Raw genomic sequence first — 27,756 nt, 5'->3', positions numbered from 1 at the left:
TCTGCCACTTTTGTTGAGCTTAGTGATCACCGCTTAGCAGAATTACAGTTTCTGCCTTTCACTATTCACTGTGCTTACTGTGCTTGATAGTGTCCCACCCTAGCACTTTGTCCTCCACAGAGTTTAGTCTTAGCAAAACCAGGGAAATGGATTATTTCTTTATTTTTCTTCAGCCTAAGATGACACTTAGATCTGTGTTCCCATGCCAAAAGTTCATCTTTAAAGTGGTGTTGCTCCAGAGATGGTGGTTTTTAGTTGCAAGGAGCTTTCAGTAGTCATGGAGGAAAACATGCACATTGTTTGATGAGAAAGAAGCAATAATTAAATATTAGGGAACAGAACATGTACATACTATGTCACACCACAGGAATTTGAAGTATTTCAGAATAAATACATTTTAAGGCCTGAGTATTAAATATTTTTCAATTAGATTCCTTGCCAAATATACTGAAACAGAAATTTTGCCTATATTTTCACAGAGCAGATTCCCCGAGTCACTTGTTCCAGGGCCCCCATCACCTCCTTCTTCCTCTGGCTGTAGCTCACAGGATTGAACATTGGTGTAAAATGGTGTAGAAGATAGTCAGGGCCTTGTTCTCTGCTGGGATCTGAGGGGCTTTGGGTGTAGATAGACGGTGCACAGTAGAAAGTCCCCACGATGAGGTGGATGCTGCAGGTGGAATAGGCCTTCTTCCTGCTTTCCCGAGAGTGCACGTGATAGTCAGCAAGGAGAACTTTCCCACAGGAAAACATGATGACAGTGAAGGGCAACAGGAGAAAGAGGATGACACCCAGGAACATGGTATATTCATCAGCCCTGGTGTTCATGCAGACCAGAATCAGCATGGCTGGGCCATCACAGAAGAAATGATTGAAGGCCATGGACCTGCAGTAAGGAACAGGGGATGTATCCTGCGTAAGCACAGGCATTGATACCACCTAGTGCCCAGGATCACAGGATCATCAAAGTGTTCATTTTTCTGTTCATGAGGATTCGGTAGTGCAGAGGAAAACAAAAAGCTACATAACAGTCATAGGCCATACTCATCAAGAGGATTCCTTCTGTACCTGCTAAAGTCAGGAAATAAAAAAGCTCTGAAACCCACACCCAATGAGGGAGATGTACTTGTTTCCAGATAGAAAGTCAGAAGCCATTTTGGGGACAGTGGTGCAGATTACATGAGGTCCACTAGGAAGAGCTGACTGAGCAGGGTGTACATGAGAGTGTGGAGGTGGGCATCCAGGAGGATGAGCAGAACCATGGCCAAGTTGCCAGCCAGGGCCATTAGGAAGATGGGGACGATGACAATGAAGAGGACAAAGCCAGACCTTGATGGGGGGAACAGGCTCAGGAGGATGAAGTCAGTGGAGGTCTGAGTATAATTTTCCATCTGGCATTTGTTTAGTTTATTTCTAAGTGTCTTTGCAATGGTAAGTTTCATAAAAAATAAAAAGATACTTTAATTTATTATTTTATTCATATTGCCTTATTCAACTATTACAGCTCTTTAATACAGAACAAACTATTTTGTAAAATGATCCTCAGTTTCTGCCTTGCACATTTATCTGAGCTTGGCACACATACATGTACAAAATGTGTAATAAGAATTCATGAATTTACGAAAATGCTATATACTTATATATCTGTACTCAAACTCACATATTGTATTTATTTCCAAAACCAATTGCAATCAAGATGAGATCTTACACTGTAAGTGTATGTTTATAATTCAGTAAAAATACCAAGTTACTGACCCAGATTTTTAAAAGTTTTATTACTCCAAAAATGAGTTTTCTTCTGGAAGCCTGATTATTTCATAACTATTTTGCATTTTCAAAAGATTATCTGCTTTTGCTTTGCTAGAAACACATTTAAAAAGTTGTGAAGACAGACTTTTGAAAGGAAGTAAATCTCAGAAGAGAAACAAAACAAAACAAAACCTGAGAACCCGCTCACCAATTTTTAAATACCCTCTGATCACTTCCTTTTTTCGCATCTTCTGCAAGGTCCATCAGAGCTGTATCCTTGTGAAGACGATTTCAATAATCGCATATCATAGAGAAGCCACAGAAACCTAAAACCACACCATCATTCCCTGGAGCCCCTGGAACTGACTGGCTCCCAAACAGAGTGTTTTCATGGCACCTTGGGGACCCCTCACTGAAAGCTGTGATTTTACAATTTCATCGACACTATTACCAAAATCAGCATAGCTACTATCACATTATTTTCATCTTTATACTTCTCTTCCCTGTATTTTAATGAACATTATTGCCTAATTTGTGTACATTTTTATTTAATAGGCAAAAATTGTCAACAATGTCTAACATGGTCGTCAGTTTCATTTAAATGAATATTTAAATGACTGCATCATGCATAAAATAACTATTCACCTGTTAACTATGTGAAGCATTATATTTAGCCATAGCTTGAAATGGATGTGTAATTGAAAGAACCACTATTCCTATGAATATCTAAATTACTTTCAACAAATTATCTATAAGCATAGAAAACATACTATTGAATCACATAATGATAGTACTACTTTAATTGAAACATAGCATATATTCTTTGGAAGTCCTGTAATGTTTACAATGCTTAAGTTTTATTGGTCTTGTTCTCTACTGTTTTGTCCAACTTTATAATATCTAATGAGATAGACAATTCTTTTTAAGGAAACAAGAGACAATGTTGATAACCATTGTTGATAACCTTGTACTCTGTTCTACACCATGTGCTATGTCTATCCTTGGTTTTGACTGACAGCTTTGTTTTGCCATATTTGATTGTATTCTCTCCCCCCCAAAAAAGTAATAAGAACTAAGGAGTAATAAAATCCAAAATGTGTAAATTTTGTTGTAAAAAAGAGAGGGGAAAAAAAAAGAGCTCTAACGGATATAACAGCAAGTGTGTTTAGGGGTGTTAAATAGCTGACTATATCAATGTTTTTGGATCATTGAACACAGCTGTTTGCAGTCTCCCTGTTTGAATGTCCACTTTGTATTCTTTGATACTGTGATTTGAACAACTATTTTCAAGATGATAATATGTAATCTATTAACAGCTAATTTCTTACTGTTATTTTATTTATTTATTTATTTATTTTGGAGTTCTGTATTACGTGTACCCTTACACCGCTTTGTTTTGTTTTGTGTTTTTCTCTTTTTCCTCTTAAATAAAAAAAATAAAAATAAAAAAAGAAAAAAAAAGAAACATAGCATATTGAAATATGCTATGCAGTGAGTTTAAAAGATAGCTCTTTTTAAAAATTTAGTGTAAAAGTTTTTTACATATTATTGTATACAATTTAGATGAAAACTATTTTATAATGAAAAGATTCATGTAAATTTGATAGATAAAAAACGTTAAACATTCTTTTAGCTCCATGACGTTGTACCATTTGAAAAGAAAAATATCTGAGTGACATAAAAAAGCATATTTTCCCCTACAGTCAGTGAGAAATTTGACTCCTAAATGATGGATTCTTCTCTTCATTTCACAGGAATGCGGCCAAATTCCATTGTCATCTGCCTCAACCCAGTGTTGTAAACATCCTCTCCTTCCCATGGATACAAGCAACTTATGTGTAAATTAATATTCAAAGGAGAGCTGTTAAATTGCAGCCGTTGCCTTTAAGGTCGATTTGGAAATTCTCTCTTCTTGTATAGATTATGACACTCACTTCCTTATATAATTAGATTAATATGGCATGATTTCAATTTAGACAGCAATCCATATGAGCAAAAGAGAAAATTCCAGGGAATCAACATTTAATAGGATACATTCTATATCTGCATGAAAATATTCCTACTTCTAAAAATATAATTCCTGTTATCTAGTTCATGTTACATATAGCAGAATTCTCATTTCTAAATTTCCCTAATATTTCATTCATTTTTTATTCATTCTTGCTTAGAGTGCATGAGGTTTACTTTCATCTCAGGGAGTGGGTCCATGCAATGAGCATGTCTTGATTCTAGATCTAAATGTGACACCACCGCTCTTCCTGAGGATTCAGTGTTTATTCTTCAAATATGATGTCCTCTGTTAATTTCTTGAATCCTTAAAAAAAGTAACATTATTTATTGACTAATATCAATTGAGATTACATAATTTTAATACATATTTTACAAAACATTTCGCTTATCTTTTTAAAAGTAACAATAATTTCAAGAAGAGGAGCACTGAATGTTTATGTCAATATTATTATAAATCCAAGAAATTAATTTGTGGGTAACATCAGTCATTGTGTGTATTTTCAGTTTCATTTTGAATTCACTTTACATGTCAGGAATCATGCACAACCTTTGCAGAATTTATGAGATTGTTTTTTAGTACAAAGTACATGCATGTTTTAAAAATACAAGTGGTTAAGGGTCACATTTATTTCATCTATTTTTAGAGAAAAATGATAAACAATCTATCATTCTTTTGTCTATCCATCTATAATTTGAACTCATATTATTAAAATTGTCTTCTAAGTTTTGCATATGAAATTTCTGAATTTATAAATTTCTTACTCAAGTATTTTATCAGTTGAAGTTTGTAATTATATCTAACATAATCATTTTAAGTACTTTCTCAGGAGTATGAACTTCATGTAATGACTCTTTTGAAAAATACATTTTGAAATACACTTATCTCCTTTCACTAGATTGGATGGCTGACCATAATCTCATGAGCATCACATGGCCAAAGCCATTTTTTCTGCTGATCCTTACCTGATGTTTTCCAGGCAGCCCACTCGCTCAGCTCTTATCCCTGTGCTACTCAACAGTGATGCCACTGGAAACACTTGGAGATTTCATAAATCCAGGCCATCTTGTCATGCAGATGGTTTGCTGTCTTTGTATGTATTTGCTTGGGAAAGTCTACAGGAACCTGTGGCACAGAGGCCATGTCTACAGCACATAGGATGGCCCTGGGCCAAGGCTGGGGAAGGAGCTCTGCCAAGTTTAAAATAATGTTCTTAAGTTTTTTAAGGGTCAACTCAATGGGAAAAACACATTGCTTTATTGGAACTTCTGACATTTCAACATTTCACTCTCTGTATTATTTATTTCAAAAAATAGTCTCATGACCATAATTCCTATCACAAAAGAGTATTTTAAGTTTTAATATGGATAAAAAGGACTGTTACTTTTTTGTTACTTTAACCTTTTATCAATTTTTTAACTTTTCAAAGAACATTCTTTTTTTATTGTTTCATCAGTCATTTGTATTGATTTTACTTTTATTATATTAAATTCAGCTCTGACATTTATTATTTCTAGTCTTCTACTTGATTGCAGTTTGAATTCTTCTGATTTTATTACTTTGAAATGTACCACTAGGTTGCTTATTTAGTATGCTGATTTTGTGACTTGTGTACTCATATCAATAAGTACCTTCTTGTCACTCTCAAAATTTTCCAAAACCGGTAAGGAGTTTTATTTCTAGTTTTGTTTGACTTTATGCATTTTTTGTCTTTCCTTTGATGCCTTAAAAATATATGGCTAATTCAAACATGTACTGTTGAAACTCCAAAGTATTACTCTATTTATCTTAACTTCTGTTAATATTGATGTTACTATTCTTTTACTATATGAAACACAATTAATTTTATTATCCCTTTGTAGTTCCTAAACAACATCCTAAAACACAATTTTAGAGTATTTGGAGGTGGTTTCATGAGTATTTCTTGTTGAAAATAAAATTCTGAAGATACCTCTTAAGTACAACTGAGTTATACTGTTGTTTAATTACCCTGTGTTTTGTTAACTTGCTTTTTTTTTTTTTTTTGGCCTAGATGATTCATGCATTAGTGATAACAGAGTATTGAATTTAATCATAACTGCTATATTGGAGATTATCTTTTCTTTATGTGTATTGGTGTTTGTTTTACACATTTGAAATTATCAAATTCCTTTGAATATATTCTTATGATCATGACAGATTTTGGTTGGATGGTTCCATAAAAAGAGATAGTATTTTTATGTTCTTATTAAATTTGGCTTGAACTATGTTTTATCTGATATGAATGTGAGTAATCTGACTTGCTTTCAGAGTTTATTTGCATAGAATACTATTTTCCATCATTTCATTTTCAGTATGTCTGAATACATGATTGTGATGAGTTTCTTGTAGGAAATATACATTTGACTCCTTTTTTGATCCGAGTTGTCATTATGTCTTTTAATCAAAACTTAAGGGTTTTTATGAATACAGTCATAGTGGAAAAGTATGTCTAGATGCCTGTCACTTTTTACAATTTAAGAGTATTTTTGTTTTTTATTCTTCTAATCATATTTCTTCTTTCCTATGTCCTTTTGCTTGTGTTTATAATCCCCTTTGAGAATAGTGTTCCTTTTAGTACTTCATGTATATTTGAGTAGTCATGAATTCCTTTCAATTTTGCTTGTCATGGAAGGTCTTTATTTCTCTTTTAATTCTGAAACACTCATTTCTAGGAAGTAGTAATCAAAATTGTCAATGACTTTTATATTATTATTAAAATATGGCAGTCCTCTTTCTCTTGACATTTAGAGCTTCTGCTAAGAAATTTGCTATTTCTGCTAAGTTTACTATTGTTTTCCAATTTACATTTCTTTCCTGAAATTTTCTTTTTTCTTTTTTTTTTTTTTTTTTGGTCTTTTTTTTTTTATTTAAGAGGAAAAAGAGAAAAACACAAAACAAAACAAAGCAGTGTAAGGTTACACATAATACAGAACTACAAAAAAAAAACATAACAGTAAGAAATCACCTGTTAATAGATTACATAATATCATCTTGGAAATAGTTGCTCAAATCACAGTATCAAAGAATACAAAGTAGACATTCAAACGGAGAGACTGCAATAATCTTGGTTTCTCCAGTAGAATATTCAATGGGCAATTTCTCTGGTTATCTTTCCTTTGAGTTTCATAATGAATATATACCTCAATTCTGAGATTTTAGAAAGTTTCAGATAGCATTTCAATAAATAGCTTTCATATGTCATTATGCAGCACATCTGCTTCTTACCAATAACTTAAAATTGTCTCATGTTTGTTTATTTTTAAACAATGTAGCAGAATCTTATAGTCCTTTTTTCTGTAGTATTGTGTTCAAGCACTGATATTCTTTCTTCCTCTTAATCTAGTGGTGAGACTTTCTTTTTTTTTGATACTTTATGATTTATTTTGAAAAAACTGTATGAATAGTACAACAAAAAAAACAATGTATAGAAAAAGATTATTTCAAAACATGATCCTCTAAAACCAAACTCAAAACTATGGTTACACTGCAGACTAGGCAGATTATTACAGTTTTAAAAAAAAATTTATTTAAGGAGAAAAAAGAAAAAAAAAACAGAAAAAGTGTACAAGTTATACAGAATTTCAGAAAAAATAAACAGTTGGAAATCACTAGCTAATTACATATTGTCATCTTAGAAATAGTTGTTGAAGTTACAAAACTAAAGCATATAGAGGGGACTTTCAAACAGTGAGACTGCAAAAAGTTTTGTTCAATGATCCAACAAAACTCAGTAATATGGTTATCTATCTTATAACTTAAATATATATGCAGTTATATCTTTAGAGAACTTTCTTTTCCTTTCTTTTGTATAATGACAATTACACATTTTGGGTTTTATTACTCCCACAGTTCTTACTATTTTTTTTTTTTTTTTGAAGAAAGTAAAACCAAATATGACATACCAGGACAGAGTCAGTCAAATCAAAAGGATGGACATAATACATAATGTAAAAACAAAATACAAGATGATCAACAATGGTTACCATAATGCCTCTTGTTATCTTAAAAAGAATTGCCTATATCATCAGTTATAATAAAATTGAACAAAACAGTAAATAATAAGACCAATAAAACCAAAACATTGGAGACATTAGAGGACTTCAAAAGAAGATAATAGTCAACCAGAATGGGCGTCACAATGAATCTTATTGTCTTCATAGTTGTTGCTTATACTTTCAAACTTGGTACTATGGGACTGTGTGGATCAAAAGTTGCAAGGCAACCTAAGAATGGAGTTTGCAAGATGGTTGGATGTGCCCTTCTTAGGAAGACAAGGAGTTTTCTCTCAGTATCCTGCTGCTGGTTTTCCAAATCTAGTAAATTTTTGGCTATCTGTTCCTTCAGATTCATGTCCCTATAGGAAAAAATGGTGGGAATTGAGGTCCATCATGCTAAGTGCCATCTTTTCTTATATTAGTTATGTGATAGAAAGTGTGTGTGTGTGTGAGAGAGAGAGAGAGACAGAGAGAGAGACAGAGAGAAACAGAGAGAGAGACAGAGAGAGACACAGAGAGAGAGACACAGAGAGAGAGAGAGGAGAGAGAGAGAGGGAGAGAGAGAGAGAGAGAGAGAGAGAGAGAGAGAGAGAGAGAGAGAGACAAACAACAGAGAAAGTAGTGCATTTGCTGTGTGGAAGAAGACCAGAGGAAGAAAAAGGAGACGAGTATTAGGGGAAAAGTAATAAAAACATTCTGTGCATGTACTAATATTCCAAAGTGAGTTTCATTATTACATTTTGTTAATATGACATAATACCCTAAACTTAGGCAAAATACAGCAATTGCCAAGAACAATGGGAGCAGTGAATGGGACATAAATGCTAACACCTGTGAGTTCTCAGAATAATAAAACTATAAATAGATTCATGTTAATGTTCTCACAAGGACATGAATATATTTAACACCACTGAATTGTAAACATTAAATATTGCATTTTTGATCCATGAATTTTACTAAAAATAAAAGTAGTGAAACTATTCTACTAGCCACAAAATATTTTGTAGTTGCCTGAGGAATGCAATCCATTGTAACCAATGGTCATGTCATTTAGTCATAAAATCTAGATTTAGTAAGAAGATGAAATTAAAACACAAAATACTATTAAATTAAAGGTTGGATTGCAAGATAGAAAAATCAAGGCAATTGCTGCAAAGGGGTAATGACTATTTTCATTCCTGGAGGAACAGAGGCTTTAGATATTCAGATTATAATCATGTGATAACACTAGAAAAATAAATGTTTTATCAAAGCATATCCCCCTTCCAGAACAATAAGACCTGGACAGATTTAGAAACCAGAAATACTGAAGAATCATCTTTAACCAGGCGGTGTGGCACATTCCTGTAATTTCAGAAGGCTGAGGCAAGAGGAATTCAAGTTCAAGGTTAGCTGGATCCTATTTCAAAATAAAAAGTTAAAGGGCAGAGAGGGTAGCTTCAAGGTACAGCCCCATGGGAGTGGCTTTCATCTCTAGCACCTAAAAGAGCAGGGCAGAGAGAGGGAGAGGGAGGATTTTAAAAGTTAATTAATAACAAATAATTTTATTCAAATCTTTATTTAGAAAACAAGATTATCAATTCTACGTACTGATAGCTCTCTAATTTCTCAGGCAGATTCTCTACTGTAAGAATGAAAGATAAATAAAAATAAACATGATAACAAGGGTGATTGTGGTGCCAAATGGAAGAGATGTTTTATCCAACCTCATTAAAAATCTACACTTACCATAAAGGTGAAAGAGAGAACTTGATAGGAGCCATTTCATACAGAATCTTAATTGAAAGAAGTACCCACACTGATTCCCCACTTATAAATGTCTAGGAATTAAGTAGAGAAGGATTAAGGTAAAAATATCCCATACAAATTTTGAACATCATAAAAACTGATTGATCCATGAACAGAGAGACACACGTGTTCAAAGACTGTACCAACTGGGACCCTTATTCACATATGAGACACGGCTTTCAGATGTATTCCTGGCTGGAAATGCAGCATCTCAGAATCAACCAGCACTCAAGGCTGAGGACTGAGGAAACAACTGACATTGGTAGAGGTGGGCACAGCCCACCAACTGTCAGCTCCTCTCAGCTAGAGGGTAATGTGTATTGCATGTATTTTGTGTGTGTGTGTGTGTGTGTAGTGTTAACTCCTAAGTTTGAAAAAACAAGAGCAGAAATAAGGAAAGCAAGCTTGGGGTAAAACAGGGGAATCCAGTCTCCTTGATGTCTAGAATGGACTTTCAAGGGATTACTACAAAATCATAGGATCTTTCCTCCCCACAGCGGTTCCCTAAGCTCCATGGAGACCTCCCTGTTCCTCAGGCTGTAGATGAGCATGTTCATCATGGGCAGGAGGATGGCATAGAAGGCTGACACAATCTTGTCCAGCTTGGGGGCATGCAAGGAGGCTGGTCTCATGTACATTAACATAGCTCCCCTTAGTAGAGCCCAACCACTAACAGGTGCAAGGAGCAGGTGGCAAAGGCTTTTTAATTTTTTTTTTTTTAAACTAAGATAAAAGAGGACACAACAACACAGGGCAGAACAGAACAATTTAGGCAACATAGTGTTTCACCACAAGACAATCCGACATAATAGTAGCTACCATAGTGTCTGTTTCCTTGAAATTTTTGAATATACCTTCATATACTACAGTATCAAACATAAAAAGACAGTGTAAAACAATTCAAGAGAATGAAAGTATTACAGGATATTCAGAACCAACTAATAGAAAATGAACAATGGTTACTATATTATCTTCTTGTATATAAAAATTTTTGTTTATACTATCACATATAATAAAATATAATGAGATATAACACAATAAAACTGATGGAGACAGAAGAACATAAGCTTGGTGGGACTTCAAAACAAGACAATATTAAATAATCACTAGATATTATAATGTCTTGTTTTCTTCAAAATAGCTGTTCATACCATCACAGACAATAAAATCAAACAACCCAGAATAAAACCATTCCACTTAATGAATAAAAACATTATAATGATTCAAAGCAATATAATGGGGAATTATGATTACCACATACTTTTATGTATTCTTACTATTTCTTACACTGGGGAAACTATTCGGTATTTATACATGTGAATATGATTTATTTTGCTTACGAGTATGGTCTCAAGCTGTGTCCATTTATTTATAAATATCTCAATGTGATCATTCTTTTTTTATTTAAAGAAAGGGAAACAAAAAATACATGGAGATAAAAAAGGGTAGAAATGATACAAAATTACAGAAAAATAAACGGTAAGAAATTTCTAATTGATAAGTTACAAATTGTCATCTTCAAATAGCTGTTCAGGTTACAAAATTAAAGTATTTAAAATTACATTCAAAAAGTGACACTGCAAACAGTTCTGCTCAATTATCGAACAAAAGCTCTGTAATATGGTTATCAGTCCTACATACTTGTTTTATATTTCAAAGAGAGTAAGATTAAACATATCAAAACATAACAAAACAGTTAAAAAAACAATTTAAAGAAATACAGATTTCAAAGCAAGTCCACTGGAGATCTTCACTGTTTGTCTAATTGTCTCTAGTTTCTTACAAATAGTTGTTCCTATTTTCATGCATATTAAATACATATTGCATATTATAGAACTAATCAAATCATTACAGGATGATGAAGTCTTTTTTAGATCTTCAAGATCTAACATTGGGGAAGACAATAATAATTATCATCACATCTCTCATTCTCTTCGTAGTAGCTGTCCTTATCTTTACATATGCTGAAATTGAACTTAAGAGACTAGACTAATATCATTCTGATCAGTGAATAATAGTATTGCTAGAATTTACATCATAATGCTACAAAATTAACATTGGGTTTCTTAGTGTCTCTTCTTCAGAGTATCTGTTCATTACATCTTGCATTATATAATCTGTTCCCGTAAATAATTTTTTAAAAAAAATCTCATGTGTGAATTTCTACATATATATCTATGCTCTCTGTATTATAGGGAAAAACAAATCATAACAAGATAGCAAAACAAATTCCTAGAAAAACATGCAATGGATAAGACATATAAGACCACAATATCTTCCGTAGTTACTATGTTTTCTCTTGTTATTTTCAATAGATTTGTCCACATCATCTGCTTAATATAGTTAAACATAGTATTATCTATTTTTATAAAAACACAACTTTGAAAGCATTGTAGGATTTGAGAGCTGTTAATAATTAATACCAGTATGGATATCTTTTACCTCTTGTCATCTTCAGAGTAGTTGCCTCTACTTTTAGGGTTGATACTAACAAGCATACCAAATTCAAATAAAATCAGCCAAGGCAAAACTGTGGTCTTATGAATCGGATTCAATTAAGATCAGTCATAGTAAGACAATGTAAGTAACACAGTATTTCAGTTTAAGTTAATAGGAAAGTAAGAATAGTTACCATGGTATAACCTGCTATTTTTGGGTTAGATGTCTGTGCCCTCAAATCTGACATGAGTGGACAGACCAGAACAAAGTATATTCAAACTAAACATGGTGATAAGACTACTGTGTCTTTTAAATCCTGATACACTATTAACTATGACCTCTGCCTTTTTTATAGTGTTTCAGAGCTATCTATACTAAAGACTATAGCTTACTGTCTTTGCCTCATGTCTGCTACTGCACTTTTCTGCTATAATTTGTCCACCTTATTCCCTCATTCCACTGTTTGCCCCGTTCATTGAGGCCTCTCTGCCACTGTTGCTGGAATCCTCGTATCCCTTCCTCTCTTTCTCTGGAATGTCCTTCAGCACTCTCTGTAGTGTTGGATTGGTGGCCACGAACTCCCACAGTTCCTCCTTGTCTTGGAAGCATCTTATTTCTCCATTACGTTTGAGAGAGAGTTTTGATGGATATATGAGTCTTGGTTGCATATTATTTTCTTTCAGGACTTGGAATATTTCTCCCCATTCCCTTCTTGATTTAAGAGTTTGTGTTGATAAGTCTGTTGTTATTTTGATAATTTTCCCATTGTAGGTAATCTGCTTCTTTTCTCTGGCTGCTTTTAATATTATGTTCTTTTGGTGGATTTCTAGAGTCTTGATAATTATATGTCTAGGTGTAGATCTGTTTTGGTTGTAGGTAGCTGGTGTTCTGTATGCCTCTTTTATCTGGGTATCATTTCTTTTTGGTATACATGGGAAATTTTGCTTTAATATATCTGTGAATATTCCTTGTATTTCATTTTTGGTTGCTCCTGCTTCCTCACTCACATGCTTTATTCTTACATTATGCATTCTTTTGTCATCTTCTAGCCTTTGAATTGTTTCTTTCTGGTTCCTTGTTATTTTTAAGAGATTTTTTTCTTTCATAATCATATGTCATAAATCTCTCTTCAAGTTTCAAAAGGCTGGCTTTAGTTTCTGTCAAGACATTTTGCCAGTGTTCAATGGAGTTTTTAGTTTCCTGGTAATCTCTTTAGATCTGTTTCATGTAGTCTAAGTTATGTTTAAATTCTTCTCCAGAAATTTCTCTTTCTTTTCTGATTTCCTCAGTTCTTCCATCTGTGTTCTCTTGGGCGGGGCTTGTCATTTCTTTAATTAATCTCTTTATATCTTGCCTCACTTGGATCAGGAGTACAGTTTTAAATTCATCTATGTGGTCATGGAGGTATTTTTTAATTTCGGCTATGCTGTGTCCAGTATTGGATGGTTACTGTGCTGGTTCTCTTCAGTGTTTACTTCTCTTGGGCTTATTTTCTCACGTTGGGCAGCTGGAGATTTTTTTTTAAATTTTTATCTCTTGTCATGTTTCTGGTTTCTTTCAGACTGGAGGGTCCTGGGGGTCTCTGGCCCTCTCCGTATTGCTTATGGCCTTTCAGAAGCATTCTGACTTGAGTTTTTGCTCTCTTTCCCAATTTGCTGTTATTTGGGGTAGGCAGGGGTGCAAGAACAGTGCAGGCTAGCCTCCAGCCTCTGTGCCAATCAATCCGTAAATTAGGCTGTCACTTTCTGGATGTTTATTTTGTATCTGCTTATTGGGCCCCAAGCAGAGGCTTGGGTTAGCCCCAGCATATCCTGCCAGTTCTCTCTGTGCCAGAAGCAGCTGACTAATGTCACCATGGCACAGGGTTCTGCCCAAATCCCAGCTGTCCTCTTTCAGACCTCTCTGTGCCAGGAGCACCAGGACAGCGGGTCTGCCTAATTTCAAGATATCCTCCACCAGACCTCTCTACGCCAGGGGCGACTGTCTGATGTCACCGAGATACAGGTTCTGCCCAACTCTATGATGTCTTCCACCAGACTCTTCATGTTATTGATGTCACCGTGGTTGTGGGCTTTGCCCAATTCCAAGATGTCCTCTGGCCAACCACAGTAGCCATGGGTCCCAGTTCCTAGTACTCACCAGGGCTCAGGGCAGGTCTTACTCTTGAGTGTACCACACACTACACCACTTGCCTTCACTGTGTTCCCGGCACAGCATGGAATGGTCAGAAAACTGCACGGTGTTTGGCTTCAGAGCTCCAGAGCTTTTCACAATACCCTCTGGTGCAGCAGGGCAGTCCTGGCTGCTTTGTGGAGTCCCGGGTCTCAATGTGATCATTCTTTATAGCTGATTACTACTCAATTGTATAAAAATACCACATCTTTTTTTATCCATTCTTTAACTTGATGGACATTTAGGTTGTTTCCATGATCTGGCAATTACAAAATGTGCTGTTATAAACATGGGTGCACCTATATCACTGTGGTATGATGTTTTCAGTTCTTCTAGGAATATGTCTAGAAGTGGAATAGCTGGAACAAATGGGACTTCCAATCCCAGCTTTCTGAGAAATCTCTGGACTGACCTCCACAATGGTTGCACCAGTCTACACTGCCTCCAACAGTGCAGGAGAGTTCCTTTTTCCCCACAGCCTTTCCAGCATTTGTTGTTGGTAATTTTTTTGATCCTGGCCATTCTTTCTGCTGTGAGATGGAATCTCAATGTGGTTTTAATTTCCATTTCTCTAATGAGTAATGATGATGGACATTTTTTCATGAATTTATTTGCCATTTGTATTTCTTCATCTGAGAATTGTGCATTCATCTCAGATGCCCACGTTTGGATTGTATCCTTGAATTTAGGGGGTCTGATTTTTTTTTAAAAAATTCTTTATATGTTTTAGACAGACATCATTTGTCTGAGGGATAGTTGAGTAAGATTTTTTCCCAGTTTGTAGGTTTTCTTTTCACTATGCTAGAGATTTCTTTTGACTTGCAGAAAAATTTTAATAAGACATGATCCCAGTTGTTGATTCTAAGAAGCATTTCCCATGTGATTTGATTCCTGTTCATAAATTCTCTACCTACCACTATGTCTTCAAGATTTTTACCCAACTCGTCTTCCAATAGATTTAGTGTTTCTGTTTTAATATTCAGATCTTTGATCCATTTAGATTTTGATCCATTTAGATGCCATCTAGTGATAGGCATGAGTCTAGTCTTATTTTTCAGCATATGGAGAGCCAGTTTTCCAGCACCATTTATTAAAGAGACTGTCATTCTTCCAGTGAACATGTTTGGTCCCTTTATCAAAGATAAGGTGGTTGAGTGTGTTTGTAGTTGTGGTTGTATCTTCTAATCTATTCCACTGATCTCTAGCTCTGTTTCTATTCCAGTACCATGTTGATTTTACCACAGTTGCTTTGTAGTATAACTTCAAGTCAGGGATTATGATGCCTCCTGCCTTGCCTTTGCGGCTTAGAACTGTTTTTGCTATTCTAGGACTCTTCTGGTTCCATATGAATTTTAGGAGTGATTTCTCTAGATCTATGTGGTATGTTGATGGTATTTTTTATTGGGATTGCATTGAATCTGTATAACAGTTTTGTGAGAATAGCCATTTTCACAATATTTACTTTTTCTTTTCATGAGCAAGGGATATCTTTCTATTTTCTGAGATCCTCTTCAATTACTTTTCTCAGTGTATTATAATTTTACTTATATAGATCTTTCACTTCTTTCCTGAGACTAATTCCTAAATATTACATTTTTTTCATTGCTAGTGTGAAGGGTATGGCTTCTCTTATTTATCTCTGTGATTTTGTTGTTAATGTATAGAAATGCTATTGATTTTTGAGTATTGATATTGTATCCAGCTACATTGCTGAATTTATTTATTATATCTAGGAGCCTTTCAATGAAGTTTTGGGAGTTTTCTATGTAGAGTATCATGTCATCTACAAATAAGCATAATTCAACTTCTTTTCTTCCTATCATTAACCCTTTAATTTTTTTCTCTTGTCTAATTGCTCTGCCTAGTATTTCCATTACTATATTAAATAGGAGTGGTGATAAGGGACATCCATGTCTTGTGCTGATTTGAAGGTAAAAGCCTTCAGTTTTTGGACATTTAGTATGATACTAGCTGTTGGTTTGTCATAGATGGCCTTTATCATATTGAGGTAAATACCATCTATTCCAATTTTCTGTAAGGTTCTTATGATGAGTGAGTGCTGGACCTTACCAAAAAGCTTTTTCTACATCTAAAGAAATGATCATGTGATTCTTACTTTTGCTTTTATTGATATGGTGGATTACATTTATTGATTTATGTATGTTGAACCATCCCTGAATGTTGAACCATTATGTATGTTGAACAATCCCACTTGGTCATGGTATGTAATCTTTTTGATAATTTGCTGCATCCTATTTTCCAATATTTTACTGAGTATTTTTGCATATGTGTTCATTAGGGAGACTGGCCTGTAGTTCTCTTTTTTAGTTGGTTCTTTCTCAGGTTTTGGTACTAGAGTAATATTTGCTTCAAGGAATGACTTAGGAAGGATTGCTCCCATTTCAAATTCATTGAAGAGTTTGAGGAGTGTCGCCAGGCATTAAGTCTTCTTTGTATTTCTTGTAGACTTCTGCAGTGAATCTGTCTCGGCTTGGGCTCTTCTTTGTAGGTAAGGACTTAATTACGTTTTCAATTTCATTAATAGAAATTGGGTTATTCAGCAGTTTTACATCTTCTTGACCTAGGTTTGGTCCTTCATATATTTTTAGGAATCTGTCAATGTCTTCTGTATTATCAAACCCATTAGAGTAGAGGTTTTCGAAATAGTATTGATGATCTTCTGTACTTCTAGAGTCTGTAGTGATTTCTCCTTTTTCCTTCCTTGTTACATGAATTTGAGCTTTTTCTTCCCTTTTTAAAATAATGTTGGCTACAAGCTTATCAATTTTAATTATTCTTTCAAAGAACCAACTGTTTGATTCATTGATTCTTTCAATTGTTTTCTTAGTCTCTATTGCATTAATTTCTGCTCTGATTTTTATAATTTCCTCCCTTCTTTTGGCTTTGGGTTTGACTTGCTCTTCTTTTTCTAGATGTTTGAGGTGTAACATCAGGTTATTTATTTGTATTCATTCTGTTTTCCTGATGTGGGAACACAGTGCAATAAAATTTCCTCTAAGGACAGTTTACATTGCATCTCACAGATTCCAGCCAGTTGTATTTGTATTTTCCTTTGCTTGTAGGTATTGTTTAATTTCTTCTTCTATTTCCCCTGTGACCCACTGATTACTCAAGAGTATGTTATTCAGTTTTCATGTGTTTGTGGGAATTTCACAATATCTGTTATCCTTAATTTCTAGTTTCATAGTGCTATGAATCTGATAACATGTATGGGATAATTTCAACTATTTCGCATTTATTTAACTATGTTCTAGTTAAAACAGTATATGGGCTAGTATATGGTGTCTTTTAGAGAATGTCCCATGTAGTTCTGAGAAGAATGCATATTCTCATGTTGTTGGATGGAATACTTTATATGTCTATCAAGTCCATTTGTTCACAGGTGTGATTCTGTTCTGTTGTTTCTTTGCTGATTTTCTGTCTGGTTAATCTGTCCCATCATGTCAATGGTGTGTTAAGGTCTCCTGTCATAATTGTGTTGTTGCTAATTTGGGTTTCCATTTCTATTAATACTTGATTTATATAAATTGGTGCTCTGGAATTAGGTGCATATATATTTAAGATTGTTATCTCTTCCTTTGAAGTTTCCCTCTAACCAGTATGTAATGACCTTTTTTATCTCTTCTGCTCATTCTTCATCTGAAGTTCACATTGTCTGCAAGCAGAATAGTACCCCTGCTTTTTGGGGGTTTCCTGTTGCATGAAATGTTGTTTTCCATCCTTTGACTTTCAGTCTGTGAGTATCCTTTTGAGTTTCTTGTAAAAGCATATGGTTGGATGTTGTTTCTTGATCCATTCTGCCAGTCTGTTTCTTTTAATTGGTGCATTGGGACCATTTACATTAATGGTTATAACTGTTACATAGTAGTTTATTGTTGGCATGTTATCTTTCTGCTGTTACATCTTTATCTTTCTGTTCTGTTTCATTGTCTGCTTTGCTTAGTCATTTTTTCCTAAGTGTATCTAAACTGTCTTTCAGTATTCTTTGCAGTGTTGGCTTGGTGATCATGAAGTTCATTAGGTGTTCTTTGTCATGGAAGTATCTTTTTTCTCCATCGATTTTAAAGGACAGTTTTGCAGGGTACATCAGTCTAGGCTGGATATCATTGTCCTTTAAGATCTGAAATACTTCACTTCATGCTCTTCTTGACTTTATTGTTTGTGCTGAGAAGTCTGCTGTGATTCTGATAGGTTTTCCTTTATAGGTGAACTGTCTTTTATCTTTGACAGCTTTTAATACTCTATTCTTATTTTTGATTTCTGGGATGGTGATTATTATATGTCTGGGGGTAGTTTTATTTTGGTTATGGCTATTTGGAGTTCTATATGGTTCACTGATCCTGATGTCAGTTTCCATTCTCTTGTTTGGGAAATTTTCAGCTATTACTTCTCTAAATATCCTGTTGACCTCCTTTGTGTTGTCTCCATTTTCATTTATCCTTATCAATCTTATGTTGTTTTTCTTTGCATCATCTTACAGTTTTTGAATTGTTATTTCTTGATTCCTTGTTATTTTTAAAAGATCTTTCCTTTCTGTTCACTTGCTGCATTCTTGTCTTCAAGGTCTGAAAATCTATCTTCATTTTCATTGAGGTGATTTTCACAAATTTCAATGGAATTTTTGATTTCCTGTATATCTCTTTGCATCTGATTCATGCATTGTTTTTTTATTATATTGTTCTCTAGCCATTCTTTTTTTTTTGTTTCATTCCTCCAATTTTTTAACTGTGTTTTCTTTCTTTCTTTCTTTCTTTCTTTCTTTTTTTTTTTTTTTTTGTCTTTTTCATTTTTATCAGTACCAGGGATCAAACTCATGACTGCCTGCTTGCAAGGCAGGCGCTCATGCCACTGAGCTAAATCCCCAGCCCCAACTGTGTTTTCTTTAGATATGTTCAGTATCTCTGTCATTTCCTTTATCATTTCTTCTTTTACCTGGGAGATTATTTCTTGTTTGAATTCCTTTCAGGCTTCCCAGAGTTGCTTCTTTATTTGAATTACTATTATTTCAGATATTTCAGGTGTATGGCATATATTTTCTTCTGTGTACATAGCTCCTAAACTTTCTTGGGAAGGGCTGGAGGCTTGAGGTTGTATTTTGGTCTTTTGTTTTGTCATTTTCCTGTATTTCTGTGTTTCAAGTGTTATTCCCAGGCCTCCCCTGGGCCTGTTGGAAAACCTCTTCTATATTCTCCACTTCTGGGACACTGGCCACCCTGTTCCCTGGATTGAGAGATGGTCACTGGGGGTGGGCCAGGCAGACTGAAGCCTTGCTGAGCTAGTTTAGTGAAGGAGGAAGCTGCAAATTTTCCTGGACGGCAGGAGCAACAATCTTAACACCCTGCCAGGGCTTGGGATAGTGCGGGGATACTCACCCCAGGCCGCCCAGTCTTCAGCGTTGAAGGTGCAAGCAGGCATGCCCAAATCCCTGGAGCTGGTGGATCACAAATCAGGCAACAAAGGCTTTGTGACGACTCTCCCCAGGGCCCATGTGGATGACGGCTTGAAGGACACAGGAGTAGGAAGTGACAATGACTGTGACAGGGAAGATGAGCATCACCACACAGCAGATGAACAGCAGCCTTTTGAATGTAGATGTATCTGTGCATGAGAGAGGTAGCAGGGCTGCCACATCACAAAAAAAGTGATGAATTCCCAGGAGAGGCAGTAGGAGAATGACAGGAAAGCTGTGAGCATGATGATGCCATTCAGAGAGCCCAAGATCCAGCAAGTAGCAGTCAGGAGCACACAGGGCTTCTGGCTCATGAGGACTGGGTACCTCAGAGGATGGCAAATGCCAGCATAGTGGTCAAAGGCCATCACAGCCAGCACAAAACACTCAGCTCCAAGTAGGGACACATGGAAGAAGATCAGGGTCCCACAGCCTGCCAAAGAGATGGCCTTCCTGTCAGACAGAAAGTTAATGGCCATCTTGGGCACAGTGGTGCAGATGAGCATGAGATCCATGCTGTAGAGCTGGTTGAGGAGGAAGTACATGGGTGTGTGCAGCAGGGTGTCCAGGTAGATGAGCAAAACCATGGCTGTGTTCCCCACACAGGCCACTGTGAAGATGGTGAGGAAGAGTGTGAAGAGGAAGTTGTGGTTGGGGCTGCGATCGAAGATTCCCAGGAAGATGAAGTCAAAGTAGAAAGTCTGGTTTCCCTATCCCATCCTAAATAAGTTGGTTTATCTGAAAGTTACAGAGAAGGTACTAGCATGTTTATTAGTTCAATTTTCAAATGTATAACTGCAGAAAGGCCTCCACTGGGCAGGGTATGCAGTGCACGTGTGAGTTTCTCTCGCCAACACTTAGTGACCCCCCCTTGATGCATCTATTAATAGAAGTTGTCCAGGGTTTTTTTATTTTTCCACTGTTTTCATTCATCCTTCACAAAGAAAATCTCCAGTAACACTTCTTTACTATCACATAAAACGCTACTAGAGCTCATAAGAGCACACTAGTTAACTCATTGGTTGAGTAAATAGAAATCTTAGGAGAAAGCTATTATATTTGTCTATATGAAATTATTTCTATCATTGGAGACTCTCTTGTTGATATTTCTTTCCATTTAGGTGGACTCCTCAATAGGATAATTCCTGTCCTTATGTTTTCTTCCTACTGCCTAACCTCAGCAAAATGAAAATACAGTGGGGCCTTACTGAATGGAAACACAGCCCCACTTAAATCCAGAGAACAGATTAATGGCATGTGTATATTGTTTTGTGAGATAGACTCTTACTGTGTAGTCAGGCCAGACTTGAGTTCACCAGACTCAAGACTTGAATGGCCCAAAGTGGCCTTAAAACTCACACCAAATCTCTTGAGTCTGCCTCCTGAGTGCTGGCATTACAGATATACATGATCACGCCTGACAAATAGCCTGTATTATAACTTTTCCAACCTGCCTAATTTTCCAACTCTTTTCTTGTCTAATTTTATGAAAATTTCTTAAATACTCATGAAAAAGTAAAGAGGGAATTAGGTTTTAAGAATAATTTCATATCTCCTTATCAGTCTTTTGTTGTTTTTTGGCACCATTTTAATATACATAATGATGACATTTATCATAGGGACTTTGTTCCTGCATGTGATACATTTTGATTCCTTTTTTCCCATTACCCTTCCTCCCTTTCCACCCTTCTTCTCATCCATATTAACAAAACATTTGTTTTCATTCTATCTTTCTTTTCTCATTGTTTTCTTTACTTCCTTTACCCTCATCCCAGTTACTTTTCTTTAAACAATTTCTTCCTGCTTCAAAATAATTTTATATATTTTATTCCTTATTTACACTTTGAGGAGGGGAAATGAGCTTTGCATTCTTTGTTTCTTAGTGTACATTTGTGTTTTTGAGAAGTTGCTTTTTCGAAATTTTATGCTACAAAACATGTTATAAACTCCTGATATAAAGATGTAGGAAACAAAAGAATGCTCATTCTGTGGTCCTTAAAGGTTTCACTTTAGTTTTGTGGAACTAGGGGCATGTCTGCCACTACAAGTGAAGTAATGAGCATACAAATCACCCTAAGCCCAGCTCAAGGACTCAGGTTGCATGATGCATTGTGTGGGAGGAAGAACAGATAGTTTCATCAGGAGCCTGGAGAAACAGGCAGCATCTGCACATGATTGCATGCTTCACTGTTGCTGCTAATCAAGGAAACACAGGAAAGGTATTGGTTGAAGTTATGGGGTGGCATAAAATGATGTCGCATGAATAAACCATCTCAGCTGTTTAATGTATGATGGAAGTGATGGGTTACCAGGAAACCATTTCAGATGGAGATGAGGGAGAAAATGCTCACACTCTGGAGGTGGACAAAGCCCAAGTAACTATGATGAAAGATGTGGAGGTTTGATTAAAAAAGAGATCACCTGTCAGTCCTTTGTAAAATGTTTCCAACTGATTTCAAAATGTCTATAAAACCTCATACTATGGAGTCATTTTCCTAATTAATTTACCCCAAAGTAAAGCTCCATTCAAAAGAAGGTACACACACACACACACACACACACACACACACACACACACACACAACATGTGTATATATAGATATAGACATAGCTATAGATATAAATATAGGTATAGATATATAGGTATAGGTATAGATCTTTTAAATTATCTTACTTCAAAGGTATCATTTTCTACTGACTTATTTTTATTTAGAAAGAAAAATTTAGAGAAAAGACAAATTAACTATACAGAAATAGAGGCAGGTGCCAAAACAGAGTTCTGAAGTGAAATCCAAAGAAGACTGAGCACTGATCCTGAGTCCTTGGAATACTAAAGAGACTGGAAGGGCAGGGGGCTCTAAATCATGAAGAGATCTGGTAAACCCAGAGCATCTGGAGAATCTCAGCCCCTGGGGTCCACCATGTGCCTGGATCTTGCAACTTGGATGAACCTGGAACTTCCATGCAGCTATCCCAGTGCATTCAACATGCTTCAGTTCTGTGTGACTCACTAAATGAACTTTCACCAAATTATTGTTTCATTTTTAAGGCATGGAGTGCCAGGGATTTTGTTCATTAGTGTATTTGATTACTCAAATGGACATAAATAAGGAAACAGATACTTTGGGGGTGAAAAATCACCTAATAATTTAAAAACAAAACCTTTGCACTAGGTCAGTTCTGCAAGTATGCTGTTTGTCTTTTAAGACAAAAGATGTTAATGTGCATATTGATTTTCTAAACCAAAACCTCACTATTTGGGCTTAATGGCAGTGTTGGCCCTTTGAGACACAGAAGTAAGTTTTTGTTTGTAGTTTAGGCACAGGTCTCTAAAAGGTTTGCCATAACAGCACAAGAGGGACTACACCATTCTTACATGTAAATCTTCACATGTGCAATTAAAGGACACGATCAGAGCTGCTCACGTGTGAGTGTTTCTGAAAGTTCCTTTGAGCTGCTAATCTACCAACCAGAAGATACTGATGTTTACCATAAGGTTTAATAATCACAGAAATACAGTGAAAGAGTCATTAAGGATATCTCATCTCCTTTTTCTATCACTCCTTTGCAGAGAGAACACAGGGTTTCAGGCAGGGGTTAAGGCAGCTCAGCATACCATCAGAACTACACCACCACGGTTTTAATAACCAGGCTAAGAAACATCTCCTGTATAACCCTACAACATGCATGTATTTTCTCATATGTATTACCTTGCATTTGTTCTCAACCGAGTCAGACTCTTGGCAAGTGGAGACCACACTTGCCATACTCACAGATGGTGGGCAGGAGTAGATCCCATGGAAACCCCAGTTCTGCTTTCCCTGGGAAGTGGCACTCCTCTCTCTGGGATGGGCTTCCTGCTGCCCAGCACTGCCCTCCTCCCCTTAGGAAGGGGACTCTGGAGCCCTGAAGCTCCCTGTGACATAGAGGCCTGCCAGTCCCAGTGTCCCAGAACCCTCTTCCTGCACAACGTGTTCTGCGTGTGACCTGGGTGACAGCACCACCCTCTTCTGAAGGCTCCTAGGAGCTCCCCTGACAGCAGCAGAACTGTTCACTCTCTTGCTTTACAGGCTGCAGCTGCAAATGAGGACTTCCTGTATTTTCTTTAAAGAAGTAGTGTGTGGGAAGCCCTTTAATTGGCTGCCACCTTATATCTGCAGGCTGTACCACCTTTATACCTGCGGGCAGTACTACCTTAACATCTGCAGGCCGTACCACTTTAACATCTGCGGGCTGTACCACTTTAACTCCCTCTAGGAGTTGTTTGGTAGTTAAGCAGCACCTTGCCTTCCTAACTTGCTTGATCTATTCAGGAATTATGTTAATCAACCTGCCTTATGAGCTCGAGCCGGAAAATTTGAATTGACCTATAACGCTCAGTCCTGCCACTAAGTTACCTGCTGACATCTCCGAACCCAAATCCCTCCTCCTCAATACCCTATATATTTGTTACTCCTTCCGTGAATAAATGAGACTTGATTGGAATTCTTCATCTTGTCTCTGCTCTCTGTGTCTCTTGTTCCTTTTCCTCTCCACTCCCCCTCTAGGGTCTCCATGGACTTACCCGCAGGCCAGGATAGTAGTGTTAATTCTGAAACACAGTATTCACCAATTAAAAAGAAAAGGTTAAGAATAAAAAAGAACACTTAATTGCAAAGTGAGCTAAATCCATCCAACTACCCTCTCCATTTTATTAATATTTTACCTCTTCCCAGGAAGCCTTATAAAACATTTAGACTGAAATAAATATGAACTGAGTTGAACTCACAGAACTCTGTGTGTGGTTCAACTCTAACAGTTCAGATGGCTGCGTAGGCTCCACATTGCCTTCTCCCATCTCTGTAAGATATCTTCTGGATTTTTCAATAAATTCAGCATGCAAACTTCAGAACAACTCTATTGCTAGATCTCTCGTCATACTGAAAGTTTTCGTGTTCCTAAAAGAACAACATTTCAGAAACACCAATGCCACTGCCACTGTTTTCATAAGAGTGTTCTGTGTCCCTTAGTAAAAGCCCTGATAAAAATCGAGTGTCTTACCTCTGCTGCAGACCTGTGACAATTGGCCTCTTTTCTTAACTCCTGATTGCTGTGGCCTCCCTTTAGAAATCAGAGCTCTGCCTTCTTCTGTACTGTGTGGCCTTTCAGGATTATCCCACTTTATTTTCCCCTTTCTTTTCTCTCTCCCTCTGATGGTCCCTCAAAACCTGTACCCAAGGATTGTCCTGGTGACTGCAGCTGGGCAGGGTGTTTGTCCTGCATATGTGGACAGACCATGCGAAACATGTTCCGAAACACACATTTTATTTAACTGCATGGGTTCTTCCCTATTCCACCTATTCCATTTAGGGGACTAATTGTGCTTCATTTTGGAGCCCTTGGCACTTTAAATATTTTGGATGCTTACAAAGTTGATTTATAAAAAGATTGTCAAAAGAAGGAGAGCATATCAAATAGTGTAAAAAAGAGGCCAGAGTAGATGATTAGCACAACTTTATGTTAAAATTGATGTAACAGTGATTAATATCACAGCTATTTTTTAAAATAAATTCATTTTATATTTGGGGAAATCTTTCATTTTCCTTTTCTGTGGAACAAAGTTAAGTAAGATTTCAATTAGACCTTCATTTAGGACACATTTTAGAGTAGTGTTTGCATTATTTTCTGATTGTATAGAGAACGTTACTTAGTCACCTATGTAGTTTGTAGTATACACAATTGACTATTCTTTCTAATGAGAAAACTGAAGAAAGACAATGTAAGTAAACTATAGATATATGGCTCTTGTAGATAGATCAAAACTTAGCTCTGAAAAGTAAGTCAAACTATTCTAGGTCATTTATGCTTGTTTATATATCTAATATAATTAAGCTATTTCTGAAATTGCTCTTTTCTCTCTGTGCACCCATGTCCTAGTTGGGTTATTACAAATAAATTCACAGTTATAATGTGACATTAATATTGTACTATCAAAGGATGGAATAATATAATAGCACATTGGTGATAATAACTTACACTGAATCTATAGTACATTTCTTTGCTAGTACATTTCTATGTTATCAGTATGTAATATGAGGAACTGTATAACTATTCACTATGCATGGAATATGAGACAATACACTCAATCCATGAAAAAAATCTATGAGAGAGAGAGAGAGAGAAAGACTTTGAAAGAGAGAGTGAAAATTCAACCTAAGAATGATGCATATTTTTCTTCTCCAAAAGTGAGAATCAAAACCAAACTGTAGCTACATGCTGGGGGGCAGGCCGTGCAGAGATCTGGGCATGCACAGTGCAGAGAGAGAGACTTGGGGATTTCCAACAGCTTTCATGATAGCAAAGTGGTCATAATTTTTCCCTGATAACATTTTATCAAAGAGTTTTCATTATTGCTAGTAGCTTTAGATACTCCAAAGTATGTGCCACTCATTGCATATTTCATGTGTGATGTAAAATAATCAAATGATGTATGAAGATGTCACATTATTGGTAATATTGCGTTCAAAGCAGGGATGAGTTCACATGACAAGTTATGAAAGGTTTATGAATAAAAATAACATGCCCCATGGTGGGAATTGACCAGCCTGGATAAAAGTACAGAAGCCTGTTTTCTCTTTTCAGTGGTTCACAAAGATTTAAGTAGCATCTCAATAAACTTTCTTTATCTTAATTGAAAAGTAACTTTTTCTCACTGGCAGGAAACCTACATGGGCACAGGATGGTTTGAAGTGTGGGCTCAGCCCATGGTTGGCTGGCTCCAAGGCAGGAACTAAACATTAGAGAAGAGCCTGCCATGGAGAAAATCTAATGGTGTCTTGGCAGCAAGAGGCAGAGAGAAAAAGGAGGAGCCAGGAAGGGTTTCACCCTTTCATGTCACAATACCAATAAAGAGCTTCTCTGACCGGGTGTCACCTGCTAGCAGAAACTTCAGCTATGGATTCAGCAAGCGTCTCCTGAAAGCCCAAACGCTGAACACATGGGTGACATTTTGAACTAAAGCATACCATTTCATCCCTGTCTACAAAAAACTCATGTCTCTTTATGCAAAATGCATTTATTCTTTCCCCAGAGCTGCCGCAGTTTTACTAGTTTCATCACTGCTGAAACTCCAAGTCCTAAGTCTCATCTGAGATTCAAGATGAAACATTAGCTATGGTACCTTGTGAAAATAAAAAATGAATGCTGAACACTGCAGGCCCATAATGGAACCTTGTAAATGCTCCTACTCCAAAAGGGGGAAACAGAGTAATGCTAAGAAAACAGGCCAAAGCAAGATCCAGACACAGAAGAGCAGACATTACTGCCTTTAGCTGCTCATCCAGTAACTGGCTGAGGTGTGGTGAGAGAAAAACTCCATAGCATTTGGGCAACCCTACCATGTTGGCTCCACTCAGTTCCTGGGCTCTCACAAACCACAAATTCATGTTTTGGGCATTTCTAATTTCCTGGTCTTTGCACTTCATTTTTGTCTTCTCTCACACAGCTTCACACTCTCCCTTCTCATGGGCACCCTGTTTGGCACTTCTGGTTTTCCTTTGGAATCTGGTGGAGACCTTGTGACCCCATAATTTTCTCCTTCTGCACTGGTACAAAGCCAATGCCACATGCATTCAAAATCTACAATAATATGAAAGTAGAAGGTACTTTTCACAAATTTATTATGAAAATATGTGTACAATGCATATGTTTAGAACTGAATGTAAAAATGAAATAGTTTTACAAATAATGTAATATGAAGCCAACCAGAGTTTATTGAACAACATATTCTCAAAGCTTGCTCCACCTTATGAAGGCTCTGCTGACCTCTCTGTTGTGCAGGTTGAAGATGAGGGGATTCAGCATGGGTGTGAGGATGGTGTAGAAGATAGACACCATCTTATCCTGGGCAGGGGACAGGCCAGATGTGGGTTCGGTATATATGAACATCACTGTTCCATAATAAATTCCCACATGAGGTGGGAGGAGCAGGTGGCAAAAACTTTGTGGTGACCCTGTCCTGTTTCCATGCCAATGACAGCCAGATTAACATGAGTATAGGAAGCAATGATGATTGCTACAGGGAAACCAATCATCACTGTGCAACAAATAAAATGAATTTCTCCAAATGTGGATGT

The 27,756-nt window shown here is 36.3% G+C and overlaps 1 protein-coding gene across 1 annotated transcript; it reads right to left on the bottom strand.

The window, feature by feature from the left end:
• Positions 1 to 465: 465 nt before the first annotated feature.
• LOC106025632 (olfactory receptor 2M4-like) lies at positions 466 to 27,517 on the bottom strand. The gene is given in 7 exon segments (XM_063236612.1): positions 466 to 886; positions 1,180 to 1,329; positions 10,057 to 10,210; positions 10,213 to 10,264; positions 19,658 to 19,839; positions 19,842 to 20,352; positions 27,446 to 27,517. Coding segments are annotated over 7 exon segments (1,542 nt in total).
• Positions 27,518 to 27,756: the final 239 nt, after the last annotated feature.

The sequence above is a fragment of the Cavia porcellus genome, unplaced genomic scaffold, assembly GCF_034190915.1.
Source record: "Cavia porcellus strain 051 isolate PalLab524CR breed Dunkin Hartley unplaced genomic scaffold, mCavPor4.1 scaffold_2, whole genome shotgun sequence".
Classification (NCBI taxonomy): Eukaryota; Metazoa; Chordata; class Mammalia; order Rodentia; family Caviidae; genus Cavia; species Cavia porcellus.
The sequence above is the reverse complement of the archived record's forward strand: the minus strand, read 5'-3'. Positions and strand labels throughout refer to the sequence as shown.